The following is a 25,614-nucleotide window of genomic DNA, read 5'->3' on the forward strand; positions in this document are numbered from 1 at the left end:
ATAAAGACAAATATGCAAACAGACCCACTCACAGAGAAGCTCCACAGCTCATCCTACCCTATAAAGGCACACTTTACCCTGTATCTTCACGCCCAGTTCTCCCACAGACATGCATGAGTTTGCAAAAGGAGGAAAGGGGAAATGCTACGTTTTTCCACACTGTAAGTATACATTTTCTAAGTTGTCTTTACCATTTGTGGCAGGGGCAGGAACACTGGGAGGGTTTTCCCGAGCCTCTCACTATAAATAGAGAAAGATGTAAGGCAATGGTGATGGTGGCAGGCTGGCAAGGAGGCTAAGCTCCATCAGTGCTAAAAGATCCAACCAGACCAGTGGAGATGAAGAGATCCACTGGTAGGGAGGCCTAGCCCTGCCATCAGAGGGTCCAGAAGATGAGAGGTAGGAAGAAGATGAGTTCCTGAAATGTTAAAAGTGACAAGTACTATATAGTATCAGAAAAAAAATGGTTTATCAGCCAGTTTATCATCGGGTTTGCAAGGGTAACGGTGGTTTTATTTGAAATTCTGTGTTCAAGCAATTCAACGTTGAATAGGCTTACAGAGCCTACACCTTCTGATGTTAGAGGCAGATTTAGATATTGAGGGGCATAATCGAACGCGAACGCCCATTTGTAAAAACGTCCATCTCCGAGAACGGGTCCGTGAAGGGGCGGGCTGAACTGTATTTTCGAAAAAAATGGACGTCCATCTTTTTTTTTGAAAATACATTGGATTAGGGCGTTTTTTGAGCTAGGCGTTTTTGTTTTTTAGCGATAATCGGAACCGAAGCGTCCCAGCTCAAAAACGACCAAATCCAAGGCATTTGGTCGTGGGAGGGGCCAGCATTCGTAGTGCACTGGTCCCCCTGAGATGCCTCTATGCCAGCCTCAAATATCATACCTAGCTCCATGACAGTAGTATGCAGGTCCCCAGAGCAATTTTACTTTAGTTGGTGCTGCGCGGGACCCATGCAGAGAGGAAAAATCGGAAGAAAAAAAAAAAACAAGCAAGCAAGTGCAGTCAGGGACGTCCAAATTAAAAGATAGTAAAAGGGGGAATTGAACCAGCAACCGTTTGATTACAAGCTCAGTGCTCTAGCCAGTGCACCACTGATTAGATGTCCTTCCCTTTCCATTAAGTCTCTCCAAGTTTCTGTCAGCCAATCACAGCTCATTTAGCTGACATCTTAGCACCTGAATAGTGTGGCTCACTGGCTAGAGCACTGAGTTTGTAATCAGAAGGTTGCTGGTTCGATTCCCCCTTTTACTATCCTGGTAATTTAGACGTCCCTGACTGCACTTGCTTGTTTTTTTTTTTTCTTCCGATTTTTCCTCTCTGCATGGGTCCCGCACAGCACTAACTAAACTAAAATTACTTTGGGGACCTGCATACTGCTGTCATGGAGCTGGGGGATGACATTTGAGACTGGCTTACAAGTTGGAAAAAAGTGTTTAACATTCATTTTTTTTTGGTGGGAGGGGGTTAGTGACCACTGGGGGAGTCAGGGGAGGTCATCCTCGGTTCCCTCCGGTGGTCATCTGGTCATTTAGGGCACTTTTTTGGGACCTGTTCGTGAAAAAAAACGGGTCCAACAAAAGTGACCTAAATTCTCTCTGAAAACGCCTTTCTTTTTTCCATTATCGGCCGAGCACGCACATCTCTGCTCAGCCGATAACCACGCCTCAGTCCCGCCTTCACCACGCCTCCGACACGCCCCCGTCAACTTTATGCGTTCCCGCGACGGAGTGCAGTTGGAAACGCCCAAAATCGGCTTTCGATTATACCGATTTGGGCACCCACAAGAGAAAGACGTCCATCTCCCGATTTAGGTCGGAATTTGGGCGTTTTTCTCTTTCGAAAATAAGCCTCATTGTTGCTGTCACAGAGACATGGTTCAATGACTCCCATGACTGGGCTATAATCTATTTAGGAAGGATAGAGATGGTCGAGAAGGTGGAAGAGTAGCTCTGTACTGAGAAACAATATTAAAATGACTTGAAGTGAAGCAGGCCTGGGGAAAGGAAGAAGCAATATGGATCGCCTTGAAAAGAGAAGATGGAACCTCTATCCACATGGATATTGTCTACAGATCTCCCAACACAATTAGAACAGCTTGACAAAGATCTGGTCGTAGATATCCAAAAGTTGGGAAAGAAAAGGTAGGTGCTATTGCTGGGAGATTTCAACCAGCCAGATGCGGACTGAAAAGTTCCATCTGCAGAATCAGAAAGAAGTAGAGAGAACATAGATGCCTTTCAAAGTGCTCTGCTCAAACAAATGGTGATGGAATCCACAAGGGAAGGAGCAATGCTGATCTGGTGCTCACAAATGGGGAAAGTGTGTCTAAATGTCTGAGTGGGTGCCCACATGGGCAGTAGTGATCATCAGTTTGGTTTGATATAATAGCTAAAGCGGAGGGCAGCCACACAAAACTCAAAGTCCTGGCTTTCAAACGTGCTGACTTTAGTAAAATAGGGGAATACCTGAAGAAAGAGTTGACGGGATGGGAGGACATATGAGAAGTGGAAAGACAGTGGTCCAGGCTGAAAGGAGCTATAAAATGGCTACAGACCTTTATGTAAGGAGAGTAATAAAAGTAAGAGAAAAAGGAAACCGATATGCTTCTCCAAACAAGTGGCTGAGAAAATAACTGCAAAAAAGTTGGCGTTCATGAAATACGGAACAACTCAAGAAGAAGAAAACAGAACAACTCAAGAAGAAGAAAACAGAAAAGAATACTAGATGAAACTGAAAGAAGTGAAGAGAGATATATGACTGGCAAAAGCATACGTGGAAGAACAAATGGTTAGAAACGTAAGGAGGGGTGACACGAGTTTTTTCAGGTATATTAGTGAAAAGGGAAGGTTAAAAATGGAATTGTATGCTGTGGGCCTCTATGTGGAGAGTGAAGAGGAAAAGGCAAACATGCTAAACAAACACTTCCGTTTTGTGTTCACAGAAGAAAATCCTTGAGAAGGACCATGATCGCCTGACAAAGGTACAAATGAGATGAGAAGAGTATCACACTGCTCACAGAAGAAATGTTTATGAACAACCTGAACAACTGAAGGTGGACAAAGTCATGGGACTGGATGAGACCCATCACAGACTATTGAGAGAGCTCAGAGAGGTCTGGTGGGTCCTCTTAAAAGATTTCTTTAATAAATCTTTAGAGACAGGAGAGGTTCTGCAGGACAGGAGAAGAGGTGATGAGATACCTCTTCACAAAAGCGGTGACAGAGGAGAAGCGGCAAACAACAGGTCAGTAAGCCTCACTTTGGTCATAAGCACTGCTGAAGGAAAAGATAGTGAATTTCCTGGAATGTAATGGGTTACAAGATCTGAGGTGACATGATTTTACCAAAGGTAAATTGTGTCAAACAAATCTGAAAGACCTGAATGTGTATACCTTAGAGGAAAGAGGAATAGGGCAGATATTATATTTAAATGCTTGAAAGGTGCTATTAATATAGAAACAAACCTTTTCCAGAGAAGGGAAAACAGTAAAACTAGAGGACGTGAACTGATTAGATTAGATTATATAGGCTGGAGTGGACTTTGATGCAACTCTAGTAGTTGGAGCGTAAGGACAGTACCAGCAAACTTCTATGGTCTATGTCCCAGAAATGGCAAAGAAAGACCAAGATCAAGTATTTTATACCATTCATTATTGATTTAATCATGAATTGATAATGAGTGGTGACTGTTGGGCAGACTGGATGGGACTGTTCAGGTCTATAATTGTCATCATGTACTATGTTACTATTTTATATAATTTAGAATACAAGAGATCACCTAAACCTGAGACTTACCTGTGGGCCTCTCATTTAAAAAAAAAAACCAACACATCAAAAGAAAGGGGGGTAGGAGAAAGGTGTGAGGGTCTACAAAATCCTGAGTGGTGTGTAGTGGGTGTAGGTGAATCGATTTTTCACTCATTCAAAAGTACAGAGGACACTCAATGAAACTACTGCATGGAAATACTTTTAAAATAAATAGGAGGAAATATTTTTTCACTCAAAGAATAGTTAAGCTCTGGAACTCGTTGCTGGAGGATGTGGTAACGGTGGTTAGAGTATCTGGGTTTAAAAAGGTTTGGAAAAGTTCCCGGGAGTGAAAGACCATAGTCTGTTATTGAGATGGACATGGGAGAAAGCCTCTGCTTGAATTGGTAGCATGGAATGGTGCTACTAAGTGAGTTTCTGCAGGTACTTGTGAACCTGGATTGGCCACTTCTAGAAGCAGGATACTAGGCTAGATGAACCATTGGTCTGACCCAGTATGACAATTCTTATGTTCCTATGTAAGTGTCAAAGAAAGGAATGGATGAAGTATGGACCAGAGGGGAGAAGGGGAAGAAGTGAGAATGAAAAGGAAAGGAAAGGGAAGGGAAGGGAGAGGGGTGAAAGTGCAGTGAAGGGATGTAAAAGAGGTGAATGAAAGGAGGGGAGGGGATGGGAATAAGAAGGAGGGGGAGAAATAATGGAGATGTGAAGAAGAAAGGGAGGGGGTGAGAGATGGGAGTGAGAAAATAGGATGGAGAGGAAGGGGAGAGGATTAGGGTATGAGAGAAGTGAATGAGATGGAAAGAGGACAGAGACGAGGTGAGGGTGAGAGTGAGTGGGGAGGAGAGAAGAGGGAATGAGAATGAAGGGAGTTCACCACACCCACACCCACACCCACACCCACACACCACTCTCCCTACACCCCTATAGACCCACCTACATCTTGGGGGTAGATGCAGGTTCCCCATGATGTGTCAGTGTTGCCAATTTCCAGGAAATCTCAAAATATTATTATTAAGAAATTATATTATGAAATATTATTACTGACACAATTACTATCTGATGCATTCTAGAGAAACCTGGCCCCTGCCCCTTTTCTTAACATTTCAAATCATCAACGAGCCAGACATCCCCTTCCTGGGGAACATCTTCTACTCCTGATTAGCAAAGCCTAGCCCTCTGGATGGTTTGAAATTTCCTGTGTGGACCTTCCCCCTGCTTTATATTCTAGTGGTCTATTACATTACAAGTTTTCCCCATTCCCTCAACTTTCTACTGCCTAAAATATAATCCCACTTGGGCTCAACATTGTATACAGTGTGGCTGTTATGTTAGTCTGCATGAATGTGTCTGAATAAAAGCCACTACACAAAGAAATATAAGATATCTCCTTCTTACTGGACTAACAATACATTTCTTGACTAGCATTCCGGAACTAGCACCTTACGTTTTTTGTTTATTAGAAGAGACTGTAAAAATGTCACCTGGTATTAAACTGGTGGGTTCTGAACCTATTTCTATAGCTCCTCCAATACTTACGTCACTCTTCGAATGGCAGTTGGTGTATGCGTCAATGGACGCTGCTGCCTGATATCGCTCATTAATTTCTCAATGTTTCTAGATGCAGCAAATTGTTGAAATCAAAGTGAACCTCAAAACCAGAGGAATACTGAGCCAATGCAAACTGAAAGAAAATAAGGAAGAATCATTACTATGCAGAGATAGGAAGAATAGAACGGAGAGGAAAGGGGCAGGAATTCAGACATCACTAGGGATATGGGGTGAAGTGGCCCTGTGAGGACCTGTGAGACAGATGACAAGTGTGACAGGCAGTGGCTTTCAAACTAGATCTTGGGATTCATCTTACCCAGTGCTTTTTTGTAGGAAAAAAGGTGCCGGTACTCATACAGTGCCAACCTTAAGGGTGGGGGTCACTATCTGTAGCTCCACCCCTACAGTGGCCACACCTATTTTACCAGCCATGGAGCATATAAAAAGGTATAATTAAAAATAGTACACAATTCCCTTGGCCCAACAAAAGAACCCTTAAGATTGGCTATCAAACATATAAACGGCGAGTGACCGTACTCACTCGCAAATGCGCAGTAGAGACCTTCTCTGCCCCGCCCCCACGTCAATACATGATGACGGGGGGGGGGGCGGAACACAGAGGGTCTGTACTGCGCATTGCTGAGGGAGGGACACTGCCGTCTAACGCTCCCCCCACCCGAGTCGCCGCCGCCACCCACCTTCTACCCAGTCGGGCCCTCGCTCCACTATTGAAACAGCCAGTGTCCGGGAACGCAGCACTGAGCTCTGCTGAGCTGCCGACATCGCCCTTCCTTCTTCTTCTTCTCTGCCTCTGTCCCGCCCTCGATGACGTTACGTCACACGAGGGCGGGACAGGCAGAGAAGAAGAACGAAGGCCGACGTCGGCAGCTCAGCAGAGCTCAGTGCTGCGTTCCCGGACCCTCGCTGTTTCAATAGCGGAGCGAGGGCCCGGCCCGGGTGGAAGGTGGGTGGTGACGGCTCGTGGGGGGGGGGGCGCGAACACGGAGGGGGAGGGGCAGCGGCAAACTCGGCGGGGGGGGCGGGCCTTTCAACCCCTCCTTCCTATAATAGCCCGTTTTTACGGGCTCAAAGTCTAGTAAACTAATAAAATATGTTGACAGAAAAATCAGCTGAAACCCCCCCAAAACCAGACTCTGGATAACACCAGAAAAACCAAAACATTTTCCCCTTACTATAAAATTAGCAGACATAAATTTCAAATATTCCATATTACAAATTAACAACTACAAATGAAACAAAAAAAAAAATAGCACAGCTACCACACTACTTTATCTTAAAATAAAAATTCACATTATTTTTCTACCTTTGTTGTCTGGCCATGTACTTCTTTTCATTTGTGTTGGTCCCGGTCTCTGGTTTCTACTTTCCTCATCTTCTCTTGCCAGGATTTTCTGTTTGTCATTTTTCTCTCCTCCTTTTCCCTTCAGCTTGCTTTGATTTTAATTTTTTGCCTTTTTCCACATTTAGTTATGTCTTACTATCCAATCTTCCAGCATTTCTCCCCTTGTCCCCTCTCTCCTCACCTAGGCCCAGATGATCAAAAGCCCCGCGCTGTTCCAAACAGCGCCCTAAAAATAGCGCCGGGACAGCGCAGGGCTTTTCTGCATCGATGATCAAAGATAATGCATGCAAATCTAAGCAGCGCTATTAGCTTTGATTATCATGTTTTAGTGCAGGAGAATTGTGCCGAGCATGCGCTCAGCACAATCCTCCCACACTTGTTTGACAGGTCTGGGCTGTCAAAAGCCCAAACCTGTCAAACAGCCTGCCGAGGCCCGAACAACGAGGCTGCCGCCGGGCAAACCATCTCCCACCCTCCCACCCAGCGATGGGGGGTGGGGGCTGGAGGTCCGGTGGACCTCCGGTCCCCCCCCCCACGATCCCCTCCCCATGTTCACGGAGGGCTGGAGATCCGGTGGGTCTCCAGCACCCCCATCCCCTGAACCCAGAGAAATCCAAGTGGCCACCTCCCAAAAAACGCTGTCCTACCCTCCCACCCAGTGATGGGGGGGGGGGGGGGCTGGAGGATCGGTGGGTCTCCAGCCCCCCAAACCCCCACAAATCGTTGATTGGCCGCCTCTGGCCAAAGGATCGCCCACACGGTGATGTACCTTTTGTTGGAGGAGGGACGCAGCCTGCCTGCCTCCCTCCTCTTCTAGTCAGTCGACGCCCAAATGGCGGCACCCAGCCCCGCCCATTTCATCCTGGGATGCGCTGGGCGGGGCTACAGACCATGTAAGGGAGCGATTCCCTTACATGGTCTGTAGCCCCGCCCAGCGCATCCCAGGATGCAATGGGCAGGGCTGGGTGCCGCCATTTTGGCCGTCGACTGACTAGAAGAGGAGGGAGGCAGGCAGGCTGCGTCCCTCCTCCAACAAAAGGTAGGGGGTCAGGAGGGGGGGGTTCACCACACCACGGACCACCAGGGAATCTAAGTAGAACGCTGGGGGGGAGGAGTTGGGGTGGGCTGGAGGTTTTTGCTGCAGCCAGTGACCCAATCTTTGGCTCGCTGGTCGCTGATCATTGGGGATGAATGCGTTAAGCGCCGATTAGCATGCATTTGCAAGCTAATTGCGCTAGAAGCCCTGTTTAGCATGCATTTGCATGCTACTTGCGCTGAGAGCCCTCGAGTGCGCTGTTTTAGGCGCTCGAGGGCTCTGATCATGGGTCGGCTGCAAACTCTGGCGCTAGTATGGTGTTAACAGCCTCTAGCGCCGGAGTTTGCTTTTGATCATGAGGGCCCTAGTATTTATCCCTTTTGTCCCCTCTTTTCCCAACCAGTATTTCTCCCCTTGCCCTCTCTCCATGCCCCTTCTCTCCCCATCAGCATTTTCCCCTTTCCCCTCTCTCCATTCACTACTTCTCAACTTGCCCCTTCTCTCCCCAACCAGTATTTCTTCCCTTTGTCCCCTTTCCCCATGCAACATTTCTCCTCTTGCCCTCCCCACCCCGCCCATTAATGAGAGGAGAGGGTGGGCAGGGAGCAACTTTTGTGTCCCTATTTATATAAACCCTGTGCGGCCATACCGCTCACACAGCCCTTGGTGTGTCTAGCTCTCTAGTCTTCCCTTTCAGTGCAGAGGCTGTAGTAGGATCCAGCTGTACTCACAGGAAGAAGGGGGTGAGCTACACATGCAAAAGGGAGACTGAGCTCTACACAGGGCCATGGAGACAGCCAATGGAATAAGTGAGTGGTGTGTGTGTGTGTGTGTGTGTGTGTGTGGAGGGGAGGGGAGGCAATTGTTGAGAAGGGATAGGCATGTAAAAGGAATGGGGGAAAGTGTGAGGGATCTGTTCTTGTAGACTGAGAAAAAACTGGCAGCAAATGGAAGAGCTTTACATCATGGATGGTGGGCAGAGCTGGTTGAGGAGGGGGGACTGATTGAAAGAGCACATGAGCAACAGAGAGGAGTATGGCACCAGGAGAAAGAGTCTGAAGAGAACAAAAAGGAGCCTGCCTCAGGGGTCTCTGACCTGTTTTTCTGACTGATCCCTGATGTTTTAATTGTGTATGTCGGACGTCTTCGGTTTCTTTCGGTGAGTGCCTTTAGATTTTTTTTAAGTGTTTTTGCTTAGCACTATTCAAAGCCTAATGCGATGTTATTATGATCTTTCTTTAGCCTCAACCCACAGCTATACTGGTTTCAATGGCACTCCTGTCAATACACCTATTCAGTGACACACCAAATACAATTATGTTACCATCACAGACGTTGTTCATTGTGCACCTGCCAGAATACGTGACAAGCTTGCAGCGTGATCAGCTCACAACACCTGCATCAATATGTCATATGGGCAGCATATAAATGTTAGTTCCAGAGGGGCAATGGGTCAAGTTTTGCACATACCATGACAGTAATGAACTTCATTCTCAAGCCAAAGTATGTGGAGTGTGATCTCAGTCTCTCAAATGTAGTGCTACGCTTATAGCATTATGCCAAAGAGAGCTTTCTTTTGGAGTTCATAAGATGGAACGCGTATAGGCAACCTATCTGCTTGCAAATTCCTTTTAATCAAGCCTGTGGCACCCAAATTAATGGAAAATATTTTTGTATCCTTCTGCCCCACGTTTCTTGGTCTCTGATTGCATTTCTTGGCAGGGGCGTAGCCAGACAGCAGATTTTGGGTGGGCCTAGTCAAGAAGTGGGTGGGCACCAAGTGTTCTCCTCCCCCTCCCCCCCCCCCTCCCCCCCCCCCCCCCCCCCCCCAATGCAATGAGGCCAGTATCAACAGCTTAGGAAGCTTAGACTGCTGAAGTGGAAAGCAGTGTTTTCAGCACCATCAGGGGGAGGTCTTCAGCTGGTGAAGCTTGGGATCCCCACTATCTAGCACTAAATATATGCTACTGTTGGGTGGGCCCCGGCCCACCCAGGCCCACCTGTGGCTACGCCACTGTTTCTTGGTACTTGAGGATCTTCTCATGCTCCACACAGTTCAGAATAATTGCTCGAGATTGATACCTCTATGATCAATACTGTTCTGCTGTTTTTTGCTTTTTCTATTATATTTAGTTTCTTTGCATCCAGTTTTTTATCAGTCGGGATGAAGATGTTCCAGGTCATCTTAATCTCTTAGGGTCATGAACCCAGTGCTTTTCCAGTAGAGCAATGTTGTACTGTTTACAATGAATGAAACCTGCAACCTTGTTGAGCCTTTCTGTATAGAAATTTTCTGCCCTCAGAGCCATGGAACCAGCCATCGATGGCTATTATTTTCATTCTGCAGGTCAAATATGCTGTCATTTGGTGCTATCGAGGTGGTATTACACTCCTGAGAGAATTAGGGTTATGTACCCTAATGCTTCTGACCGGTGCTGGAGATGTAGCAAAGACAAGGGCTCATTTCTGCACATTTGGTGGTCCTGCCCCCGGTTGATACCGTTTTGGGAGGCGGTGATGAAAGCATTGGCAAGAATGTTTGGAGATTCCATGGTGTGCAGTCCACAGGTGTGCTTGCTGGGGATGTATAATGACAGTGACTCATGGGAACGGAGCAAAAAGTTACGTTGGGGTCTGGCGGCAGCAAAATGCCTGATAGCTCGGAAGTGGCGAGTTACTGGCCCTCCTTCCTGGGGGATTGGAAAGCAAAATTAGAACAACTCATAGCTATGGCACGCTTAACGGCATACCGTAGAGATGGGGAGCTACGGCGCAAGAGAGGATGGTCTCAACTGCAAGAATGGGTGGGGACAATCAAACTTTGATAGGAACGGGTGATAGTTGGGGAGGGGGGAGGAAGGAAGGGAGGGAGGGAGGGAGGGGGTGGTAGGGAAGGGAGGAACGGAAGAGGAGGGGCTAGAGGGGAAGTGAGGCAATTATATGCTTGAACAAATTTAAGGGGGTAGACAGAGCTGAGGGTGTAGACCCTTGTTTATAGTGATTGGGAGTTGATAGTTCAATTTTCACCATAAGGGTGACTGGGTTGTTGTTTTGTTCTTTTCTGTTATATTATATGGATGTCCAATATTTTAGGTCAACTTGGCATTATCTGTACTGTCTTGAATGTTGTAAGTTGCTTCATTAATAAAAATATTTAAAGTGGAAAAAAAAATGCTGTCATTTATCCTTCTGTATGAAATACGTGCAGACCTTAACTGTTGGATTAAAATATGCTGTCATACCTCTGCTTCACCTCTCACTCTTACAAATGACACAAAACCCCCTTGATTCCCCCTCCCCCAATTATGGTCCTGACATCCCAAGCACCCAAAGAAAGTTTTATCAGTTACCAAAATATCTTTGTTGCCGAAACGCTTCATCATTTCCTTCACAAACGTCTTCATCCTTTCCAAATTCAAACGCTTGACGCTCCCTGAGCCATCAATTAAGAATACATGTCGGTGCCTTTGGAACAGTCTAGAAGGAAACAAAAACGAGCAGTGAACCCTCCTTATGTTCATGGTCTGCTGGATGGGTCATAAACTTCCCCCAAGTACAACAGTATCTATCACTCCCACATCTAAGAATCTACCGAAAATGACAAGGAATGGACTCTTGTACAGGGATGATCCAAATAATTATAGATCAATGAACCTGACTGCTGACTTTGGTATCAGGTAAATTGTGGAAGTTATTGTTAAAAACAACATTTTTGGTCATAAGAATAAACATAGCTTAATGGGTCAGAGCCACCATGATGTAGCAAAGGGAAGTTGAGTCTTACCAATCTCTTGGAATTCTTTGAAGGTGTGAGTAAGCATACCGGTAAAAGCAAATCAGTTGATTATATTGTATTTGGATTTTCAGAAGGGATTTGATAACGGTTCCCACCTGAGAACTCCTCATAAAATTAAAAAGTTGTGGGTTAAGAAGTAGTGTCTTGTTGTGAACTAGTAGCTGAGTAAAAGACAGAAAGAGAAGAGTAGGACCAAATGGTCAGTGTTCTCACCAGAAAGAGGTTAAACAGAGCAGCAGTGGAATAGCCATGGCTGGACTCAGGCCCACCATCCAGCAGTGGTGCACTCTTGTCAGGGCTGGTATTAAAGGAGGGAGGACTGGGATGCATAGCTACTGGGGCCCCCATGGTCCCAAAATCTCCTTCCCTCTTCCCTCGTTCTACCCTAACACATCTTCTTTAATATGGGTCACTGGCAGCTGTAATAATTCACTCATGTTGTTTGCGACCAATCCCTGAGCCTTCCCTATGCCATGTCCCACCCCTTCTGATGCAACTTCCTGTTTCTGTATGGGTGGCACATGGCAGAGAGAGGGCTTTCGGTAAATTGTGGAGTGTGAGTGAATCACTGCCACTGTGGTTTCCCCAATTAAAGAAGACATGTGTTAAGGTAGATGGGAGTGGGGGTGGGGGTTTTGAGAGAGGGGGGAGACGCCTGACCGCAGGTTGAGGGAAGGAGAGTGAGGGAGAAAGAAATGATGGACAATGGGAGGGAGGATCAATGCTAGATCTGGGGGTAGAAGGGAAGTGGAAAGAGAGAGAGAGATGGTGAACAATGGGAGGGAGGGAGAGAAGGGAGAGAGAGAAATGTTGGAACCTGGAGCACAAGGAAGGGAGAGAGAGATGGTGGAGGCAGGGAGGGAACAGAGAGGAAGAGATGTTAGACCTGCAGGGAAGGGGAGGGAGGGAGGCTGGACAAAGGGAGAAAAGGATTAATGCTGGATTTGGGGGTGGGGTGGAGGGGAGGGAGAGATGTTGGATCTGGTAGAGGAGGGAGAGGAAGGAGGGAGGAAGAGATGCTGAAGAACAGGAATGGCTCCTGGCTGGTTAAATAGCATTTTAGCACCTAACCACATATCTCCCATTGAATATCTGTGGTAAGTAGCTAGCCGTTAACTGGTTATATCGCGCGACATAGGCCACGTTAGACGCACATATTCAGCACCAAACCGGCTATGTTTAGTGGTTAAAATAGGCCGCATAAATAGCAGACCTATCTTTAACTGTTAAGCACTTAACCGGTTAGCACTGAATATTGGCTTAACCGGTTAAGTTGCTGTGGTCGAAAATGAAACCAGATATTCAAGGCTGGTCATCGAAAATGGCCTGGCATTGAATATCTGGGTTTAATGCTGCCCACCACTGGCTGAATTTCAAGGGGCTAAATTTTAGATCTGGTTGTAGATCCATCCATACCTGTAGTAAATATTTTGTGCCAGAGAGGGCTGGGCCTCTTCTGTAAACACACATTTGCCTTTTGAACAAATTCTCATTTTAAAACCTCACTTTATTTAGGTTTTTTGGTTTTTTTTTTTTAATTTTGGCCCAGCTCATTTGGCATTGGGGTTGGGTTCAGAACCAACAGCCTTCATTTGCAAACCCTGGGGTATTGCCAGCTCTCCCTTTTCTTTCTGGAGGATTCTGTTGTGTTCTGGACATAGCCTTGTGCTCACCTGGCTGCTTCTCTGGGATCTTCCCATTGGGAATGCTGCGGAATCCGTTATCCAGGGTGTAACAGATTCCTCGGTTGTAAGTAAAGAATGAACACTGCTGAGGCACCGTCCCACAGCCCTGCAACACACAGAAGGTGCAGTCAGTAGAGAAACACACAAACACACAAACACACACACACACACACACTCTCTCTCTCTCTCTCTCTTTCTCCTTTCTCCTTTCTCCTCCCAAAACAACCTACATAATTGGACACAGAACACCCTTTGTGTGGGTAAAATACTAATTTACTAAGGTAAAAATTCTTTTGTGTAAGTGCTCACCCTAAAAGCACCTACAAACATACACATTCGAAGAAAAAATGTACGCAAAGCCTAGGGGTAAAAAATTATGCACAGACGAAGTAGGATGTGTAATGCAATAATGAATTCACAGGAGTCTATGAGAGAGTTCTGCCAGCAGAGGGCAGCCCATTATCCTTCTCACTTTATAACCTTGTGTGCACTGAGGTTCTCTTTACCCCAATGAGTGTGTTACTTGGCTATAATGTTCTTCCAATTTAATCCCAATTTTAAAGTACTGTGTGGGGGGGGGGGGGTCATTTTGGACCCTAAGTTGGTATACAGCTCCAAACTGATAATTTATTTATTTATTTTTGTTACATTTGTACCCCGCGCTTTCCCACTCATGGCAGGCTCAATGCGGCAGGCAATGGAGGGTTAAGTGACTTGCCCAGAGTCACAAGGAGCTGCCTGTGCCGGGAATCAAACTCAGTTCCTCAGTTCCTCAGGACCGAAGTCCACCACCCTAACCACTAGGCCACTCCTCCACTCCATTAATGTAATCAATGTCTCATTTGCGGAACTACAGTTTAGGATTGACCTTCAAAAGGATTTAGGCAGATGGCACTGGTGCCAACCATATAAGTTTTTTTTTTTAATCTCCCCCCTCCTTAGCACAATGGCTTAACATTCGGCTAAATATATTACTGCAAGACCAAAGTTAGCCGTTTCAATTTTGGGCAGAACTGGAGACATGCAAAAAACTTACACAGATAGTGGCAATATTCAGGCAAGATCCAGAAAAGTTGTACAATTAGCAGGTAAAACGTTATATGGATAAGATATCTGTATAAAGTTATACACGTCTATTCAGGGTGGCACTTATGAGAATAATACTACACATGTGTATGGATAACGGAACACAGAAAACTTGAGTCAATTTGTAACCAATAATCCTATCTCTTACAAGATAATTTGGCAGTGATTATCCCATGCATTGGCTTTTAGCTGCAGAGAGTTTTGTGGAGTGGAGGAGTAGCCTAATAGTTAGTGCAGGGCAACCATATTCAATTCCCACTGTGGATCCTCGTGACTCTGGGCAAGTCACTTAACCCTCCATTGCCCCAGGTACAAATAAGTACATGTATATACTAGGTAAACCACTTTGAATGTAGTTGCAAATCCCACAGAAAGGTGGTATATAAAGTCCCATTTCCCTTTCCCTATTTGAGATTCTACATGGAATGTTGCTACTATTTGAGATTCTACATGGAATGTTGCTATTCCACTAGCAACATTCCATGTAGAAGCCGGCCCTTGCAGATCAGCAACGCGGCTGCGCAGGCTTCTGTTTCTGCGCGTATGTGCAGGACGTCAGACTCACAGAAACAGAAGCCTGCGCGGCCGTGTTGCTGATCTGCAAGGGCAGGCTTCTACATGGAATGTTGCTAGTGGAGGAGTAGCCAGTGGTTAGTGCAGTGGACTTTGATCCTGGGGAACTGAGTTTGATTCCCACTGCAGCTCCTTGTGACTCTGGGCAAGTCACTTAACCCTCCATTGCCCCTGGTACAAAATAAGTACCTGTACATAATTTTATTTATTTATCACATTTATACCCCGCATTTTCCCACATGTTTGCAGGCTCAATGTGGCCTTGCAATATACCAAAAAGGCTATCGCCAGTCCAGTAGTTATAGAAATACAATAAACTGTGGTAGTCAGCGAGGATAGAAGGAACATGGTATAGAGGGAAAAAGGGTAATGGTAGGAGAGTCCAAAATGTTCCGTTTATATGCTGTTTTGAAGGACTTTAGGTTTTATGTTGCATCCTGGGGGTAAGCCTTCCGGAATAGGCTGGTCTTGAGTAATTTCCTAAAGTTGAGATGGTTTTGAATAGTTTTGACAGCTTTAGGCAATGCATAATATGTAAACTGCTTTGATTGTAACCACAGAAAGGTGGTATATCAGAACCCATCCCCTTACATAAAGTAATGCTTCCATGTACACAAAATGTCTATATAACTTACAGCCACCTAGCTGCAGTCCAGTTTCTGCAGATAAATTGGCTGTCTGAAACATAAAGCTTATACAGATATCTTTATGTGGTTGCTGGCTGTCCTGTGTATAGAGACTATTTTAGGCACAGTTGTTTGGTGAATTTGGTGATCCCATTGATCATGTTCTCTGTTCAGAGATAAGTGATTGTTTTTTGTTGTTGTTTGTTTTTTTTGGTCGTTTCCCTGCTACAGGAACAAGCTGAAACATCAGCCAGTGTTGGGGTGCTCTTACATACACCAGCATTACGTTTGGGTCCTCGTTGAGTAGATTTCTGCATAGCAATACTTGCTTTCACTTTAGATATTGAGGAGGCTTGGTTTTTTTTTTTTCACCCTTTCCACATACACTGCTAACACTAAGATGAACATTTCTTGATAAGGGAGTAAATAAAAGATTGAGAACATGTGAAATCCCTGGTATCCTGATATCTTCTTCCTTCATTTTTGATTATGTATTTTTTTGTTTTTAATTTGCTGACTTATATTTCACCTGTGGGAATTTGTGACCTGCCTTAGCATAATTTTTTGTCACATTGAGCTAAATTCTGTAAATGTGCCAAAAAAGATGAGTACTAAGCAGTGGTGTTCTTTGGTTGGCTGCCACCCAGGGCAGATCACCACTGCGCACTCCCCCCAGATGCAGCGTCATCCCCCCCCCCCGGATGCAGCCTCATCCCCCCCTCCCCAGCGCATCACCTCAAAACAACCCCCCGGGTGCATTGCTCTTACCTCCTGGGGTGCTGGGAGCAGCCGCTTGGCTGTCGGCTCTGCTGGTTCCCTGCTCCCTCTGCCCCGGAGCAGGAAGTAACATCAGAGGGAGCAGGGAACTGGCGGAGCCGACAGCTGTGCAGCTTTTCCCTATTCTCCCCCCCAACCCCCCCCCCCCCACAGCGTGCACCCAGGATGGACCACTTCCACCGCCCCACCCTCAGTACGCAGCTAGTACTAAGTGCTATTCTGTAAACGGTGCTCTGAGTTGGGCACCATTGATAGAATAGTGCTTAGTGCCAGGAGCTGTGCCCAATTTCGGGCATGAGGATTTACACCACCTGAAACCTGGTCTAAATACTCGTGCCTAAATTAGGCGCAGATCTGTCGTATTCTACAACACTGCACGCAAATTCTAGTGGATGCCCCAACCCACTCCCATGGCCACACCCCCTTTTCGGATCTGCGCTTAAAACTTTACACGCCCATCTTTATAGAATACCGACCAGGAAGATGTGTGCGTAAATTCAAATCGTTGCCAATTAATGCCAATAATTAACACCCAATTATTGGCACTAATTGGCTTGTTATTCAATAAAATTATGTGTGCAAGTGGGCACATGCTCAAATTTGTGCATGCAATTTTGAGCGCCATTTAGAGAATTTTGAGATTGTGAGCAACAAGAATGAATGAAAGCTGCAGTCATTTTGCAGATGGTGACCACAGATCTCACTGTTGTGTACAGACAGAGTAGCAACGGTAGTCATACTTACAATGAGCTTTTGCTGATTGGCTGCCAGAGACAGGCCAAAGAAAGATCTGGGGAGGCCATCATTTGAGCCTGTGGAGGAAGAGAGAAGTCACCATGAAAAGGCAGCACCTCTACTACTACTTATCATTTCTATAGCGCTACTAGACGTACGCAGCGCTGTACACTTGAACATGAAGAGACAGTCCCTGCTCGACAGAGCTTACAATCTAATTAGGACAGACAAACAGGACAAACAAGAGATAAGGGAATATTAAAGTGAGGATGATAAAATAAGGGTTCTGAACAAGTGAATAAGGGTTAGGAGTTGAAAGCAGCATCAAAAAGCGGGCTCCTAAGCGCTTATCCCTGGCACGCTCACATATCAAAATTCTATTTTGTCTAGATCCAGGGCTTTTTTTGAGGGGGTATTTGGGGGTACTGAGTACCATCACCTTTTCCATTGCCTGCTAAAATTGACCTATGGGCCCCACACTTTAATGAAAGAGCTCAGGCCCTACACACCAATTCTGCCTTGTCATAGACTCTGTGATTGGTTGCAGGGAGCCTGGCTATTGTGGGATGGGTCCCTCAGTGATCACCCCACCCTTGAAGGGTGACCGTTTTCGCTAGAAAAAACGCACTGTCTAGATCATTTTTTCAAACAGTCTCTCTTACACTGGCCCTCTATCCCAGCTCAGTCCCCTGGGTAAAATATTCCTCCACTTTTTACACTATTGAAAATCCTGCTCGTGAAGTCAGTTTACCAAACTAAAAAACCCCACATACCCCTTTCCCATTCCTTCTCCTCCTGAGATGACTTTATTGAACTAAAAGACAGAGGTGTAAAACTTTGGGACTTAAGTCCTTAACACGCTTTAGTGTGTGGAAACGGGGTATCACACAAATGCATTGATGTATTATGTAGTGTCTTCCCTATTTCTGTGCTAAATCCTGCAGTAGTGATTTTTTTTATTTTATTTGAATGTTCCTCTGAAGGAGCATGACACGGGCCAGGCATGGGTATTCCTGCATTACGATTAGTGCATGCTAACTGGTTCTTGCAATCATTTTTTGCAGGTTCCATGCAGTGATGGAAACATTAACACACGACCTGCAAAAAAGAAACGAAATAAAACTGTCCTATGAAATGCTGTGTTCAATCTGGGATTAGCGTAGAGGAAACTACCACATTACAGCATGTTAAACCCAGGTTTTGTGCACTTTAGAAAAAGGGCCCCTCTGGGTTCACAATCCGTTTGCCCCAACAACCCCTTCACTCGGTGCACTACATCCCATGTGACAGTGTGGGATTGCATGTGCCCATCATCTGTTTTTTGTTAATTTGCCCCTGAGTCAGGATGAATTTTGGTTTTTCCTATAGTCATGTTTGGCAGCTCTCCCTCTCCCTTCACACAGCCACTCTCATATTCAGTAGACAACTAATTGGGCAGCTCACACCTGGACCTGACACTTTTACATCTCAAGATTTATTTTCCCCTCCTCCTCCCATTCTAGCCCTTGAGGCTATGCTGGGGAAATATACTTTTATTACCATCATTTGTAAAATGTAATCTGAAAGGCTGCATTTTCAACTGGCACAAATTACTTTGTAATACAGGTTTTTCATCCTAATTTATATCCAGCTAGTTTTTAGCTAAGACTATCACAGCGTCCCTTCCCCATCTAACAATTAGACCTATAAACACTGGGCTCGATATTCAGCCAGCAGCATGCCACAGATGTTGAATTTCCAGGTTTAGTTCAGCCCACAGTTGTCAGTGGCTTAAAAACTGCTGACTGCCGCTTGCTGAACATCGGATCGCACCCTTATATTTATTGGAATTTATTAACCATCTTTATGAAGAGATTCACCCAGCATGCTCATCAAGAAAACAAGACTGATACGACTTTCTTTTGGATTAGACTAATTTAATACATGATGAGAGTTCTAATCCCTTTATCAGCTCAGTGCTTATACATATACAGAGAGTGCATGTCTCCCAGATTTTCGGAGAGACTCAGCCAGATAGAATATAGAACACCTTCCACTTTCCTGATCCCTGAGCCTTCCTATCTATGTAGAACATGGATGCCTGTAGGTGTGGTTCAGTGGGGAGCAGGGGCAATTCTATACATAATTTTGCTGAGCAGGTAAGGAAAAGAAATGAAGAGAGAGAAGGTACAGCAAGCAGCTGGCAGATTACTGGCAATTCTATTGCCAGATTAAAGGTCTTACTGGTAGCCAGTCCACATGCCAGCTGTTTGACAACTCTACTCTTCCACTGTCTACATCACTACAACCAGCTCATCTAGTTGACCCAAAAATGAGATTTTTCTTTCAGATAAAAGGTAACTTAACTACATACACCATGGATTTTTTTCTTAGATAATAATCAGTAGCCAATTAAATCAATTCTTCCTTGTGAAAAAAAAGGATATTTCCTTGTGTAGGTAAAAGAAAAACCTACCTGGAACATTAATGGTAACACAGCTGGATCCAGAGTAAGTGCATTTATACAACTTGCCGGCCTGAGTGGAAGAATCCTTTTCTAAGGGAGCACTGATGACAACACTGGAAAACAGACAGTCAATTGTTGATTTATAGCATCTTCAAACAGAGAACACTGTATAGCCACAGAATAAGGACTGGGATTTATAATTCACTGTCATCACACAGACTCACACACAATTGTGCAGTCACAGAGCAAGGACTGGGATATATAAATCACCGGCATCACACAGATACACCACTGTGCAGTCACAGAGCACACGAAGGGTCATTTTAGAAAAGGGGACCCATGTGCTGAAGATGCTTGTGTTGCCCCTGTCTGCCTTTACAAAACAGACTTTGTATGAGCTGCTACAGAAGTTACATCTGCTCCAAGACAGGTGAGTTGGTAAGAATTAGTGCAAATGCACGGTTTCTAACACTGTGCTCATAGATGCTGATCGTGCTCTGGGTCCATACATTCTTCTACCTTGGGAACACCTCTAGGAATATCGCATAAAAGAGACACTGTGTTTTCTGAGTACCTATTTTAGTCAATGTTATATGCACTTACTTGAGCAAGAAAAATGCTTTTCTACCAGCTCTAATCACTTACCACCCCCCCCCCCCCCCCCCCCACAGGAGTTGTCCAGTGAGAAGACAAGATTCTGTTTCCTGCTGTAGGTTCCTCCCTTAGGCCTTGTCTTTTCCTATCATGGAGCTCCCTGGGTTCCTAGTGATCCAGGGCTTTTTAAAACCTTATCAGTTCTGTTGAATTTTGGTTCTTGCTCTCTCTGTTGTCGCCTCTGATTACCCATTTTGGTCAGTTTTCTTTTGGCAAGCTGAGCATTTTCTCTCTAGCAGACGGTCCCTGAAACAGGTTGACAGGGTTGGTGCACACTGTTTCTGTCCATGTGTGAGTTGATTTGGATACTTTGTTAAGTGGCGTAGCCAAGGGTGGGCTTGGGTGGGCCCAGGCCCACCCACTTTGAGCTCAGGCCCACCAATAGCAGCACACCTATGATGTGGCCGGCAGAGATTCCCAAGCTGAGAACTTCCAACAACTGTCCCTCCTGCATACCTTATAAATAGCAGATCTTCGCCTGAAGGAAGCAGCAACTGATACATACTGCTTACACCTGCCCCCCACAGCCTTCCCTCTGATGTATTCCTGCCTATGCGGAAACAGGAAGCTACATCAGTGGGAAGGATGTGGGGCCTACATAAGTAGTGTGGATTAGTTGCTCCTCACTGAAAATCTGAAATTTAAAAGGTGTGCAGGAGAGGAGGGATATTTGAGAGACCATATGGCATGCAGGCGAGAGGAGAGACCAAATCTCCTATGGGATGGGGTGGGGTTCTTCTGCCCACCCATCTTGGGCCCAGGCCCACCCAGAATTGGGTGTCTGGCTACGCCCCTGCTTTGTTAAAGTTATAATAAAATACAGAGTCAGTGGTCTTTGGGGCCAATGCAGTAAGCTTGCATTAGAAGTGCATGCAAATAGGATTTGCTCAAAACTTTATGTCCTCATAGGAGGCTCTTAAATAAACTTGACAAACTGAAGTTAGGACATAAAGTGGTGAAGTGGATTAGAAACTGGTTGACAGACACCAGAGGGCGATGGTCAATGGAATTCACTTGGAGGAAGGACAGGTGAGTAGTGGAGTGCCTCAGGGATTGGCACTGGGGCCAATTCTGTTCAATATATTTGTGAGTGACATTGCTGAAGGGTTAAAAGTTAAGGTGTGCTATTTTGCGGATGATACCAAGATTTGTAATAGAGTGGACACCCTGGAGGGAGTGGAAAACAAGAAAAGTGATCTGCAAAAGTTATTTATTTATTTATTATCTCATTTGTACCCCACAGTTTCCCAACACTGTCAGGCTCAATGTGGCTTACAATGCACCACAGAGGCAGGCGCCAATGTAGTAAAATGAAACTAATACAGCAAACCTACAAGAGATAATGGGGAAGAATAGGAATGGATGGAGTTAGAAGACTGGTCTAATGTTTTGCAATTAAAATTTAATGCAAAAAAGTGCAAAGTGATGCATTTGGGGAGTAGAAATCCAAGGGAGTCATATGTCTTAGGAGGCGAGAGACTGATATGAACAGACAGGAAGAGGGACCTTGGGGTGATGGTGTCTGAGGATCTTAAAGCAACAAAACAGTGTGACAAGGCAGTGGCTGTAGCCAGAAGGATGCTAGGCTGCATAGAGAAAGGAGTAACCAGCAAGAAAAGGAGGTGTTGATGCCCTGTACAAGTAGTTGGTGAAGCCCCACCTAGAGTACTGTGTTCAGTTTTGGAGCCTGTATCTTGCTAAGGATGTAAAAGACTAGATGAAGTCTAGAGAAAGGTGACAAAACTGATATGGGGCTTGCTCCATAAGACATATGAGAAGAGACTGGATGACATAAGAACATAAGAATAGCCACACTGGATCAGACCAATGGTCCATCTAGCCCAGTATCCTGTTTCCAACAGTGGTCAAGCCAGGTCACAAGACCCTGGCCAAAACCCAAATAGTGGCAACATTCCATGCTACTAATCCCAGGGCAAGCAATAGCTTTCCCACGTCTATCTCAATAGCAGACTATGGACTTTTCCTCCAGGAACTTGCCCAAACCTTTTTTTAAACCCAGATACGCTAACCGCTGTTGCTACATCCTCCAGCACAGAGTTCTAGAGCTTTACTATTCGTTGAGTGAAAAAGTATTTCCTTTTCCCCATGACTTCCCATCAATGGTCCTAGGCCCGTCCAGCTTTCTTCCCAGCTGGCATTGTAAGTAAAATGTCTTGACACGCCACATTCAAGCACACAGGCTGCGTATTGTTGATTCCTGATCTGAATAAAATGATTAGACCCAACAGGAAATAAAATGGCATCCAAATAGTGCCCTCATCCCAATTTAGGGCCCTGTTTACAAAGGCACGCTAGCGTTTTTAGAATGCACTAACTTTGTAGCAGTGGCATAGCTATGTGGGGCCACGGGGGCCTGGGCCCCCATAGATTTGGGCCTGGACCCCCCTGCTGATGACCCTCTTGACCCCCCCTCCCGCCGCCAACCCGCCGTCGCCTACCTTTGCTGGCGGGTACCCCAACCCCTACCAGCCGAGGTCCTCTTCTTGGCGCAAGGCTTCATTCGGTTACTGGGTTTTGTGTGTGTCTGTCTCTTTGCTGTATCCTCCTTCCCTCTCTCTCACTGTCTCTTACCTCTCACTGTATCTAAGAGAGAGACTTAGCCCTACCTTCCTTCTCAGATGCAAGTCTGCAGTGTTTTGGAAGACAGTCTCACCAGGGCCCGCTGTCACTATGAAACTGAAGCACGCTTTGCCCAAAGGAAGCTTCGGCATTCTGGAAGGTGATGGGATGCTGCACATTGATATTAAAACTTCTGATTCTCTGCACCAGAACTAGAAACAGACAAGGAGACAAAAGAAATGGGAAAATTAAGTTACCCTCCCAGCATCACACAAAGTAAAAGCACAGAACATTCCTAAACTAATGTAAATTCCAATTAGCTCAACAGCCGGGTCTGAACCAAGGCAACCTGTTATTTCACAGCAAAAGAACCTATAAAAATAGGGAAGGGATCATTTATTTATCTCAAACCTTTTTCAGTGGTAGCTGAAGGTGAGTTACATTCAGGTATGTTGGGTATTTTCCTGTCCTTGGAGGACTCACAATCTAATTTTGTACATGACTTGTCCAAGATCACAAGGAACAGCTGTGGGATGTGAACGGGCCACCTCTGGATGTCAAGACTGGTGATCTAACCACTAGGCCACTCCTCTTCTGCTTCAATCTTATTTTTCCTAATCTAATTACACCTTTTATAATTTAGACTGTGTAAACTTGAGTGGAGGAGTAGCCTAGTGGTTAGTGCAGTGGACTTTGATCCTGGGGAACTCCACTGCAGCTCCTTGTGACTCTCTGAATATATGTAAACCACTTTGAATGTAGTTGCAAAAACCTCAGAAAGGCAGTATATCAAGTCCCATTTCCCCTCCCTTCTACTCGTTTGGAATCCACAAGTGACATTGGAAAGTATCCTAAATTATAAGAGGTGCATTTGGATTAGGAAAAATATGTGTTTTATTGTTAAATATAGGGATGGTTTTGTATTTGATATTTGTAGTACAATAAAATCATATGAGCTAAGATTATTAGGTGCATAGTTATGTAAAAGAAAGTATATTTATATGTGATAACTATAGTGTAATTCAATGAACCTCAATTGTGTACTAGTGATGAATATTCAGAATATCCTAAGGACCAATTCTCTCTGTGGCAATCTGCCTTAAACAGAAATGCCGAATTCTAACACAAAGCCCTATTTGGATTTTAGGCTTTCTTACTTGCCTTTCCAGATCAGAACTGAAGGTGAAACATGTAGTCAAGCATGGTTGGTAGATCCGTGCCCTAGAGGGCTTACAATCTAACTTGTATCTGTCCTGTCTCGAATGGTGAGCCCTTGGGTACCCTAAGGCCCGGCAAGGCCCAGAGGGCAGCCGAGCACCCCAATCTTCACCTGCGGCGACCTCCGTTCACCGAGGGTTGAGCCCTCAGCTGCAGGCGGCCAGCAGGACTGCTGGAACCGCGGGGTGACGGCTGACCTGGCTGGTAGTCAGAACGCAATCTATAAGGGAGGACTAGCAGGGCCGGCTAGCCACAAAGGCACAATCTCTGAAGGAGAGGTTAGCAGGACGGCTAACCAAAGTACAGTCTCTGTAGGAGGGCTAGCAGGACGGCTAGCTGGAGTCACAATCTTAGGAGGAGGGCTAGCAGGACGGCTAGCAAGATTACAGTCTCTGAGGGAGGGCTAGCAGGACGGCTAGCAAGAAGGCACAGTCTCCGCAGAAGGGCTAGCAGGGCGGCTAGCAAGAAAGAACTGTCTCCGCAGGAGGGCTAGCAGGCCGGCTAGCAAGAAGGCACTGTCTCCGCAGGAGGGCTAGCAGGACGGCTAGCAAGAAGGCACTGTCTCCGCAGGAGGGCTAGCAGGACGGCTAGCAAGAAGGCACAGTCTCCGCAGGAGGGCTAGCAGGACGGCTAGCAAGAAGGCACAGTCTCCGCAGGAGGGCTAGCAGGACGGCTAGCAAGAAGACACAGTCTCCGCAGGAGGGCTAGCAGGACGGCTAGCAAGAAGGCACAGTCTCCGCAGGAGGGCTAGCAGGACGGCTAGCAAGAAGGCACAGTCTCTGAGGCAGAGGGTAGCAGGATAGCACAGGGAAACCCACTGTGACGGCTTCAGTAACCACGAACCGGAAGCAGTGAGTTTCCCTGCATCCTGGTTTAAATGTCGCGCCGTTCCGCCCCCTCCCCGGGAGAGGAGCCAACCAACCCGACCCCAGGAGACAATGGGCCTCGGGATTGGTCGGCCCGCTCTCCAGGCGGGGCCTCAGGACCGGCGCACCAATCTCGGGAGCGATGGGCGGAGCCTGAGCGCTGGTCCGCTCTTTGGAGGCGTCGATGCTGGCGCCGCCATCTTGGTTGGCGCGATGCCCCGTTCTCCGCGGCCGGCGCTCGCCCGGGCGGCTCGCGGGTCCCTGCGACTGCATTGGTCTTCCCGGCGGCTCCCCTTCGCCACTCCAGGCGTCGCGGGGCTCGCGGATCCGCGCCCCCTCCATCGGAGGCACAGGTAGGACCGGGGAACGGGACAGTATCTGTGGAAATGGAGGGTGAACTAACTTGCCTAAGGTCATAAGGAGCATCAGTAGGAGATGTAGGATTTAAATCCTGGCTTCTCTGGTTCTCAACAAAGGGGAGACCACACTAGGTGTGGAGGTGCACTTGATCCCCACGAAGAAGGTCCAGTGGAAAAGTAGAAAAAGAGTAGGGAAGGCAGGCTCTTTTCAACCAGAGAGATAGACGTATGATTAAAAATAGTTTATTGGTAGCATCAAACAAATATATGACTCAACACAGCTGTGTTTCGGCGCCGTAGCGCCTTCTTCAGGAGTCTTATGATGTGCTATGATGTTAAATCCCAGCTAAATATATGGTACAGGTGGGACCATAGTCCTTCAGGTGTTCTACAGGGTTCACCCCTGTTGCCGATCTTGTTTAATGTTCTAATGCTTCCTTGGACAGACTTCTGAAGAGAAGATCTGGTTCAGTGTCCAG

At 46.1% G+C, this 25,614-nt stretch overlaps 1 protein-coding gene across 1 annotated transcript in view; it reads right to left on the reverse strand.

Annotated features, from left to right (window-relative positions):
• The window catches only part of LOC115481366 (integrin alpha-M-like), a 152,906-nt gene that overhangs the window by 89,718 nt on the left and 37,574 nt on the right, over window positions 1–25,614 (reverse strand). The window contains 8 exon segments of the mRNA XM_030220448.1: window positions 5,324–5,417; window positions 5,420–5,468; window positions 11,085–11,191; window positions 11,194–11,211; window positions 13,204–13,321; window positions 17,022–17,089; window positions 19,468–19,571; window positions 22,787–22,904. Coding sequence (XP_030076308.1) covers window positions 5,324–5,417; window positions 5,420–5,468; window positions 11,085–11,191; window positions 11,194–11,211; window positions 13,204–13,321; window positions 17,022–17,089; window positions 19,468–19,571; window positions 22,787–22,904 — 676 coding nt within the window.

The sequence above is a fragment of the Microcaecilia unicolor genome, chromosome 12, assembly GCF_901765095.1.
Source record: "Microcaecilia unicolor chromosome 12, aMicUni1.1, whole genome shotgun sequence".
Taxonomy (NCBI): domain Eukaryota; kingdom Metazoa; phylum Chordata; class Amphibia; order Gymnophiona; family Siphonopidae; genus Microcaecilia; species Microcaecilia unicolor.